This window comes from Microtus ochrogaster, chromosome 10, assembly GCF_000317375.1.
Source record: "Microtus ochrogaster isolate Prairie Vole_2 chromosome 10, MicOch1.0, whole genome shotgun sequence".
In the NCBI taxonomy this organism is placed as follows: Eukaryota; Metazoa; Chordata; class Mammalia; order Rodentia; family Cricetidae; genus Microtus; species Microtus ochrogaster.
The window spans coordinates 22,891,565-22,902,409 of record NC_022016.1 but is presented as its reverse complement, the minus strand read 5'-3'; the positions used below and the strand labels follow the sequence as shown (position 1 = coordinate 22,902,409).

General features: G+C 37.1%; 1 protein-coding gene across 1 annotated transcript in view; it reads right to left on the bottom strand.

Moving 5' to 3' along the window:
• The window catches only part of Cntln (centlein), a 259,628-nt gene that overhangs the window by 60,604 nt on the left and 188,179 nt on the right, over window positions 1–10,845 (bottom strand). The window contains exons 17-19 of the mRNA XM_026782102.1: window positions 4,755–4,932; window positions 437–530; window positions 130–353 (exon numbers count right to left, since the gene is read on the bottom strand). Of these exons, the coding sequence (XP_026637903.1) occupies window positions 130–353; window positions 437–530; window positions 4,755–4,932 (496 nt within the window). The remainder of the gene's footprint in view (window positions 1–129; window positions 354–436; window positions 531–4,754; window positions 4,933–10,845) is intronic.

The window sequence follows — 10,845 nt, the reverse complement described above, 5'->3', positions numbered from 1 at the left end:
CCCGGCCACCTCAGATTTTTTTAAACTTGCACGTATGTCTAACAGATATGGGAACTAAAACCAGATGTAAAATAAAATATCAATATAATCTGCATATTTATTATAACTCAGTCTCAACATTCTCTTTACCTTTATTGTCTGTCTGCTGGTCTGAAATCGCTGCTCAGATACCTGCTGTTGGTGGAGGAGTTTCTCGTTGGCTTCTTTATATTCCTTAGCAGATGACTCTGCTGCTTTCCTGGCATTATGAAGCAAACTGTTCTGTTGCTGCAAGGAGATAATCCGTTCTCGTAATAAAATAGTGTTGCTACTGGATTTTTGGGCAGGGATATTTTTGCACTTTTCTCTGTTAACTAAATAAAGATAATATTGTTCATAATTTGCAAAATCAGATTACATTGATAAAGACACTGTTACTTTTTTATTACACTCTTACCTCTGGCAGGGACCACTGCACGCAAACTCTTCTGTGTGCTTCCACTCTTCTTTTGAAAAGCCATTTTCTTGGTATTCTTATAATGAGAAATATCCTAAATTTGAAGGTTTCAGAAAAAAATTGGTTACTACACAATGACAATGTCAAACAAATTTACATGTCATTTAATATATTTAAGTAAATAAAATGTATGGGCAATAAAATTCTATAATTGATTCCTAAATTATATTCTCAGAAATCCACCTGAATTAACATTTTAATATATACAATGAATTTAAAGTTGAACTATCGGGTAGAAGATATTGACATGAAAGCAACTGAAAAGAAGTAGAACGTCACCTGAGGACAGTTCTTAAAAGAAGAAGTGGCAGCAATGAGGACTCTAAGAGACCTACATAGATCTAATCTACACAGGGAGTAGAACAAGACAAGATTTCCTGAGTAAACTGGGATCATGGGGATTTGGGGAGAGGGCTGAAGGTGAGGGGAGAGTCAGGGAAGAGAGCAGAGAAAAATGTAGAGCTCAATAAAAATGAGTAAAAAAAAAAGGAGGTTGAATAAAGCAACGGCAATAAAACATGGCTACTTAATGTAGCAGTCTCTGGTAGTCTGGGAGCTTTGTTTGGATGCTTCCCCTGGTCTGTCTGAATGTAGAAATGAAAAGCTAATAGCAAATGAACCTCAAAGAGTAATAACAACATATTTTTCTTAATTTCATGCTGGGAGAGGTGGCTCATATTTGGAAGACCAAGGCAAGATGATCACCTCAAGATGCACACCAACATGGCTCTCATGGGGAGCTCTAAGCCAACCTGCCTCTGGGGAGCTGAATGGGGTGTCATGTGTGGCATCAGTTCTGGGGAATCAAGGACTTCTTATCCCCTTGCTTCTGGTAAACACTGTTTATTTTCCTAGGATTACTATCTAAAAGTGTGACAACTGGATTGTAGTATAAGTGGTAGGTACAGTTTTTCAGAAATTATCAAGGAATTTTCTGGAATGCTACATTGTTGCATTCCAAAATCACACGAGCAAAGCCTGAGCCCCACTGTCTGCATTGACGTCAACTCTTGGGGTTGTGATTATTTTCATTGTGCTGTCTTTTGTGATCCTAACCTGAACTCCTGAAAGGGTAGTGATGCTGAACAACTTGTGTACCTATTCGCCACCCAGGTATCCTTTTGGGCCAACTGTCTGTTCATGCCTTGCCCACTCCCAGTTGAATTGTTGTTATCTTTTATGGCTGGAGTTTGAGAGCTCTTTATTTAACTCAACTTTTATCAGATACTGGGCATCAGCCATGTGGTCTCACTTTCTAAGTAGGATCTTTTGCTTTGCGAAAGTTGTTAATTTTAATGTAATCTAATTTATGGATCTTGGATTAGTATCAGGTCTAAAAATTCTTTATTCATCAAACTCTAGGTTCTGAAGATTTTTCTCTTAGATTTCCTTCTATGAGTTTTATAACTTAAATGTTACACTTTTATATGTTATGCATAACTTATGCATAAGATTTAAGATTTAGGTATATACTCCTGTTTTTGCTTAAGAAAAACCACCTGATCCTACTATTTGTCAAAAAGACTATCCTTCTTTAATTGAAATATTCTTTCATCTTCATCAAGGATCAGATGCCAAAAAGTAAGCAGATTTACTTCTAGACTCAGCACTTCATTGCGTGGATAAAATACCCTCTGAGGGTATAGTATCATCCCATGTTTTAATGGAACCAATGAGGATTTATGCTCCCTCTGTGGGGCAAATAAAAACAAGTTATGTTTCAGTTTTTAAAATCTTATTTGGCTTTTTCAATATCTTTATTTCTTTGACAGAACTCTTTTTATATTAATAGACTCTGTTGTTTTTTTTTTTTTTTTCATGCTGTAACCTGCCCATGATTACTCATGGAAGTGAACTGCTTTAATATATTTTGTCTTTTGTTGATTGATATTTCTTATATAAGTTGCAGTATCATTGGTTCTATATATGATGAATGATTTCCATTTGTACCCTGAGTAGTTGAGACACTGTGTGTGAAGACTTTTGATATTATTTGCATTTTGCTTGAACAGACTTCTCCAATTACCCTGTTGAAACAAGAGGCAAAACATCAATTATACAAGTTGAGCATGGAAGCCCAGTCTCTAGAGACACCATAGTTGAAGAGGGGCACATCATTACTGCTGCATAGGGTGGAAGTTCAGGCTCTCCAATGGGCCTCTGCTCTTACTACTGAAACTGAAGACAGAGAGAGCCTTGTTAAAGCTCCCACTTGGCCTACTGTGACAAGACAAGGAGGCTTGGGGCTTGTTAGGTATGAGGTAATGAAAGTCTTCTTCTCTGGGCTTGGCTCACGAGATCACAGATGTTCAGGAGTCTTTGTAGTCTCCAGTGAAATGAAGAAGCAGTCAAGGCTCCTTTGTGATCCTCTAACACTGTGCCCAGATAGGAGGAGGAGATGTAAGAGCTGCCTCCTTATAAATGGCAAGAGCGTTTAGGTACCCAACAGGCCTTTAACATGGGAAGTAGAGGCAGAAGTGGAGTTGTATTTTTCATGGTGTTTGGCTGATAAAAGGTAACAATTACATAAAGTTTTCTGTCTTACAAGGCTAACCCTTTCTTCATCCTCTGGACGGAAGGAGCATGATGTAATTAGGGACTTTTATCATCTTTATTTATTACAGTTTATAGGTTGCAGGTGTCTCAGTGACTAAAATACGTGGTCAGAGTTTCTTTGCTTGGCTGACTTTACACTCCCATCCCAGGTCATCGGACCTGTTTGGAATTAGAATTATAGCAAGTTTGTATATATATCTTCCTATCCACATAAGGACAAAATTGATAAATTGAGTCATATTAGAATTAATATATTATTATTTTAAAGGCACCATCTACTAGGACAAAAGGCATAGAGAAATATTATATATATATATATATATATATATGTGAAGAGGGAGTCTATTTTACAAACACACACACATATATGTATATACATACACATATACACACATATATGATATATTCATGTATACATATATATAGTAAGATCCCATACCTGGTGTATTCTATGTATAAAAAATATAGATAATTAGCTTATAAAATAGACAGACATGAAAAAGTAGTTTACAAAGAATTAGAAATGGTCAATAACCACAAAGAAAAGGCTCAATACCTTGGTAATCACAGAAAACCCTCAGTGATGAACCTCAAAATAAACAGAGGTGGCTGAAATGAGAAAGTCTAACATACTAAGTGATGAGATTTCCACCACCATTTGGGGTGTATAGAAAAGTGGTCCCATACATAATAAAGTAAAAAGTGTCAACCATAATCTCAGAACCTTACCAGCCATGGAGCAATAATTCATGTTTCAGTTTTTACTATAGAAATGGCCACATTTATTCAATGAATGAAATATACAAGAATATTCATTGCAACATTATTTGCAGGAAATCTGAAGGGAAGCCTCTCAAATTCCAACTGTGTAATAGACAATGTGTGGCATGGTTAGACAATGAAATATTATTTACAGGACTGCAAATGAATGAGCAAGAGATGCCAGGCTTTCCATGACCTCACTTCATAATGCTCCAGAAAGGAAATTTAATCAAAACTCGAAAAAACAAAGTGGCAAAATTAAAGTAAAGATAATGGTTAGTTCCAGGGGTTGGTGACAGAGTCCAATATTTTCCGAATACACAGGCTACAATTTTGTTATTTATTTTCTGTTAAAATCAAGTGTAGATTTAATCAAAAGGGTTTACATTTGCTTGCATGTCAATAAGAACTTGAGTTTCTTGTTTCCAAACTCATTAGGCTGCACATGTATAGTTACAACTGAACAAAACAGTCCATCAAGTAATACACAATAAAAACAGCACCAACAAAAAATATTTTAAGTGTCTCTTACTGTAAACTAGACTGCTTTTGATTCTCCTGCCTCAGCCCAAATAGTAATTTCTATAGGAAACTACCTATTTATCATTAGTCAAGTAGCAGGAGCATAGTAAGAATAAAGAACTTTATTTAAGCAAACAAAAGCATAAATTTCTTTGCTGTATTTAATTTTCTTAAAAAGAATTATAAGCTTACTATTAGTTTTTCATTCTTTCCTTTGTCTGAGACAAGAATATCTTAAAATTTATAAGCATAGTGTTTATTTTCATTTTATCTTGCAGATATAGCCAAGTGGTTCTGAAAATGATTCAAAAGTATTTTTACTGTGTATTCTCAAGAAGACATAACTGTAGGGATTGTAACGATCTGAGTTAGGTGAGGCTAGGGACACAGTGTAGAACTAAGCTAAGCTCTGGCATACCTTCAGGGCTCTGCCATCCTCGTGGGAGCATGTCTGCATTTCCCTTTGTTGAGCATAGCTATCTTCTGTTTGATCAATTTCTTTCTGGTCTCCACCGTCTTCTATAGGGCTTATTTTCTGGGATGTTTCCACAATAATTGTTCCCAAATTTTGAGACATTTGTGTTTCAGAATCACTGCTTCAAATTAAAACAAAGGGTGGGGGGTAATGAGGCTACAAATCCCAACAAGATATGCTTGCATATGCACTTCTCTGCATATGGTGGCCAAATGGCATAGATCATATACAAAGACAGAAGCCTAATATAGGTACGCATTGGTTCTCAACATTAAGTCATTTTAAACTTCTTTACAGACTTAAAGAGTTTCATCAAGAACCTAGGTACTGGCTCCATCCCTGCTAGCAATCCTGCAGCCTTCTGTGGAGAAGCACACGCTGCCTGTCAGTTTCCAAAGGGCCAGGGCACACAGGGTTTAATTATTTTTTTAACAGAAATAGTTTCCCACCGGGCATAAAATTTTTGTCTCTTGGGCTTCTACCATGGGTTATAGTTTCATTTATGAAATAGTACATCCACTATGAACCAAAAAGTTTTGTAACATAAGGGTTAAAGTGGTAAGCATATAAAATAGAGGAAATAATCTGAATACGCTGCCTTCTTGTAACTTGTGTCATCCTAAGGATTCAGAAAATGGAACCAAATAAGAATAAATAAGATACACAGTACACTAGTAGTGATGTATCCAAGAGAAAAACAAATTAAGCCATGAAGAGATTAGACATTTTGAAGGTCATTTACTCGCCATCACAGACATGCAAATTAAAACTACATTAAGAGGCCCTTTCACTCCAGACAGAACAGAAGTCATTACAAAAATGAATAACAACAAGCTCTGGCAAGGATGTCAACAAAAGAGAACTCTCATGTAAGACTATGAGATTGAAAACTAGACAAACTATTGTAGAAATCATTCAAAAAATAAAACTAGATCTCTCTTGTGATCCACCTCGACCATTCTTGGGTACTTACCCAAAGGGCTTCAAGTCAATAGGCCAAAGAGATACTTGTACAATGTTACTGCAGCACTACTCACAGTAGCTAAGCTATGGAAGCAAACTGAGAGTCCATCAACACAGGAATGGATGAAGATGATGTGTGTCATATAAAGGACACAGTGGAATTTTTTTCCACCAGAAGAATAAAGTTACATTATTTGAAAGAAAACGTATGCAGCTGGAGATAATCACTGAGTGATAAAAGTCATTCTCAAAAGGCAAATCTCATGCTTTCCCTTATTCACAAGTAAGGTTTTATACAGATATATAAAAGTCATCTGATATGATAGTAGCTGTGGTGGTTTGAATAAGAATGACGCACATAGGCTCATATATTTGAATACCCAGTCGGCAGGGAGCAGAACTGTTTGAAAGGATTAGAAATACTAGGACAGGTCGCCCTGTTGGAGTAGGTGTGGCCTTGTTGGAGGAAGTAAGCCACCAAAGGCGGGCTTTGAGGTTTCAAAGCCCATGCCAGCCCCAGTCTCTCTCCGCCTGCTGCCTAAGTATCAGAATGTAAAGCTGTCAGCTTCTTCTCCAGCACCATGCATGCCTGTATGTTGCCATACTCTCTGCTGTGATGATAGCCTCCGAAACTGTAAGCAACCCCTGATTAAACGCTTTCCTTTATGAAAGTAATTCTGGCCATGGGGTCTCTTCACTGCAATGGAGCAGTGACTGAAACAGAAGGAGTGAAACTGTTTAGAAAAACAACAAGGAGTGAGGGGTGCAGGTGGAATATGCTGGCAGCATATCAGAGACTCGAACAAAGATATAACTCAGTATCATATAGAGCTTTTTTATTATTTTAAAAAAGACAAGTTTTAAGGTTGAAAGGGACATAAAACTTTTACATGACTATATCTGAACTATTGTCACATAGATACATTTTCCTTGAGATATCTTTAGGGGAAAAACTCAAGGTTTATTCTAATTTTCATTATCAAAATGATTTTGAGGTGCTTTACTGCCTTGGTCACTCTAGCACATGCTCAAGCTTATGCTGATGTAAAATAACGAGAATTCAAGTTCACGTCCTAAGAACTGTCCACTAAGGGTTATTTAGAAGAACTCTGGAAGGCTAAAATTATGAAAGTCTCTCTGACATGTCCATTCTAAAATACTTATACAGTATTTCTACATATACACTATTAAATATATTATTTTTTCAACAGTAGCTAAACAACTAGCATTTTGTACTCAATTAACTTGTTCTCTAGACTTCTGTATGTTCCTCATCTGCTGAGATCTTTGGGACTCATGATTCTACATTGTAAAGTATTTTCTACCCTTATATTTATATCTGTTTTCAGATATTTGGGTGCTATTTTAATGATAATATTGATAAGCATGCTTTGTTAGGATTCAGACACACTGTTAGTGTGATAGTACTCTAAAATAATGTAATATGTGGATTGGGCAGCAGGTAAGGGGTAGAGCACTTAGTTATGGTTCAGTCCTCCGTGTGAAGGTAGAGAAAAGGACAGGTTAGCTTGATAAGAATCACCTTTAAGAAACCCATGAAGACTTACAGAAATCGGGTGTGTGTGTGTGTGTGTGTGTGTGTGTGTGTGTGTGTGTGTGTGTGTAGGATATGTCTGAGTACATGCTTGTGTGTGCATACACATGAATGCATATGTGTGTATGCCTGTGGAGGTCTGAAGTTTGTATCCTGTATTTTCCTCAGCTGCTCTTAACCTTGTTAGATACAAGTTCTCTCATGGAGCCCAGAAATCAACAATTATATAAACTCTGTGGTCAGTGATCTCTAGCATTTACATGTCTCTACATCAACACCCCCTGCCATGAAAGAGATAGCTATGTGTCATAAAACACGCCTTTTCGTGGGTGCTAGGGATAAGGATCCATGTGAAAGGTTGTTTTCTGTCTGACTCAGTCATCTTTGCAGCCCTAGATCTTCATTTTAAAACATTTATGAATGGCTCTTTTATAATGTTCTGATACTTTATTTAGGTTTGATTTAAACAACTTTTTTCTGTTTTATTTTTAAATGTCAGAATAGCAACATTCCAAATTTATGAATTCTTTCAATATTCTTAAATTCAGCATGTTTTAATAAAAACAGTAGATTCAATATACTTTTATATTCTGTCATTTTATTAACATGGCTATTTCTATTTGTAATTTCGCCCTCCCTTCCATATGTTGAAAACTTAGCAAGAATTCAACATGCAATGTCTAAAATGGGGAAAGTGGAGTGATTATTATATTTAGTCATATATTTAGTGATAGATTCAATTAAAAATATCTCTTTGAGGTAGAGTGGCTTTAGAGATGGGGCAGTGTTTTGTTTTTATTTTCCTTCTATTTTCTCATTTTCAACAAAAAATCAGTGTATGCATTGTTTCATGCATGCAGGATACACTCATTGATGAAAGTTCCACAGTCATTAGGCCCTGAAAGCCTACTCTAGCCATCCTCTAGCCAGGAAAAAGCAGATACTAAACACAATACATTTGGAAAGTTATGCAGTGCGCTATAAGGTAACTAAAGCCATTGGAAAACAAACTGTGCAGAGGAAGAGGAAGAAATCCGGAGTCCAAGATGTAAAATGAGGACAGGGTAATAATCTGGAACAGAATGACCTTAGGGAAGTCGTAGAGAAAAAGTAAAGTACATGGATGGCTAAGAAATTCATGCCACGCAGAAGGTAGGGTGCAGCTGAGACAGGTGTCCCTGACCAACAGGAAGAAATAACAGTTCACTGTGGCCAGACAGATGAGAACTCCCTGGTTAGGAAACTTGACAAACGATGAAATGCATGTCAGGGTTGTAACAACAGAAGTGATGAAGATAGTCAAAGAGTGTTTTTAGAAGAACCCCATGATAATTTCCCAATTGAATGGGGGTTTGGAATGACTTACTCAAAGATGATTCCAAGGTTTTGTTCAGAATAAGTGAAAGAATTGTTGCTATTTAGGAAGGGATTCTGTGTGGGCAAGCTTGGAGGTACGATTTAGGAAATCAGACACAAAATATAATGTTAAGCTGACTTTTAACTTAGTTAATCTTCAATTCAGGAGAGAAGTCTTCCTCATTTATTTAAATTTTGGGGTGGCTGCAAAGATATTAATAAAGTATTTAGGGATTGTATTAACAAATGCTATGAAATCAGAAAAAAATTTAAACTAAGAAAAAAGAGATCTCCAAGGATTTAAAATCCTAAAAACAAAGAAATGGGAGAAAAAAGGGAGAAGAAAACAATAAATAGCACAGCCTTTAATGTCACCGATGGTGAGGTGGCTCTGTCAGTGACTGCCACATACAAAGCAGAGCAAGACGAAGTGTAGACATCAACTCTATCAGAAGGTGTTGACAGATCAAATGAGGCAAGGATTGACAGTTGTCCTTTGCATTTGTTGATTATGGTCATATAGAAAAAAACAAGATATTCTAGAAAATGATGAGGTATAAAATTTTGGAAATACAAAATAAGAAAATGCTTTGACACAAGAGTAGTGATAGGTATTGCCAATCTTCTGATTTCCAGACATGGTCTAATTCCATCTCATTTAGGCTAATAGATGTGACTAATATGGTGTCTCTCTCCTGACTGTTATTGCAATGGACCGAGGAGCTAAGTGGAAAGAGTCCTAGCTACTGCCTCCACAAACAGCAGTGGGATTCCCAAGGGAAAGTTACTCTGCCTTGAGAAATAGGATCATTCTTTTTCTCTTGTTGGAATAAACAGTGTGACCAATAACAATCTGGGGGAGGAAAACATTTCTTTTGGGTTATAGATAACAGTCCACCATTGAGGGAAGTCAAGGCTGGGACTCAAGGAAGGAGCCTGGACCCAAAATCATAGGGGACTCCTGGTTACTGGTTTGCTTCCAGGCTCACATTCAGCCACCTTCCTTACATAACCTAGGCCCATCTGCCTCACAACGGTACCACCATCAGTGGAATGAGGTCTCTTATAACAATTACAATTCAACAAAATGGCTCACAGATATGCCCACAGGATTATGTGGTAGAGGCAATTTCTCAACTGAGGTCCTTACTCACAAGTCAGGCTCACAACAAAAATAAGCCATTATAATTCTCAAACTACTAAGCACAAGATCAAAATGATGAGAAACAAAATCTTCAGTGTGTTATTTGGTTAACAGTTGATAGAGGCAACTTTAACCTATAAGATTTATTTTTGAAACTATGCATTGCTATCAATGAAATAAAAAATAAATATTAATTAAGTATATTTTTATGTGGGATTCCCTTCTGAATGCTGTGAATATGTTTTATTATCATTGGTTAATAAAGAAGTTGCTTTAGCCTATGGCAGGGCAGAATAAAGCCAGGCAAGAAATAGAAACAGAGATATATAGAGAAAGTAGGTGGAGTCAAAGAGACGCCATGTAGCTGCTGAAGAAGACAGATGCTGGAACCTTACTGGTAGGCCACAGCCTCATAGTGATATATCAATTAATAGAAATTGGTTAATTTAAGATGTAAGAGTTAGTTAATACAAAATCTGAGCTAATAGGCCAAACGTTGTTGTATTAATATAGTTTCTGTGTGATTATTCAGCTCTGGGAGGCAGGGAAATGAACGAGTAGTCTCAGGTTACAAATGGCACCCACTGCATGGTGCATGGATCCACATAAGACCTAAAAAAGTTTTAGAGAGAGAGAGGGCGAGCTTCTAGACCCACTAAAATAGGAGCCAAGTGCAGTTTCTTGGTAGACACATTTTTTTACATAGACTCTGTTTGCTGGCAGTGAGCAGAAGCATGGCTCCTTTAAGAGAAGGCTTCCTGTCTCAGCATTAGCAGCAAAAACTGCATAGCTTCTTTAAGAAATCATTTCTTGGTTCATGCTGGCAGTACTAACTCTGGCTCTTTTGGGAGGTCCTGCACTTAAATGGGGATTGTGAGCAGCATGCTACTAGTTGCTTAATGGCTACAGAGACCTGCTGGGTCCTTGGAGCTGGGCTGGTGATCATTGCTCTCAGAGGTGGTGAATGTACCTCCACTATGTTGGACAAGCCAGAGAAAACAGGCAGGGCTGCAGAG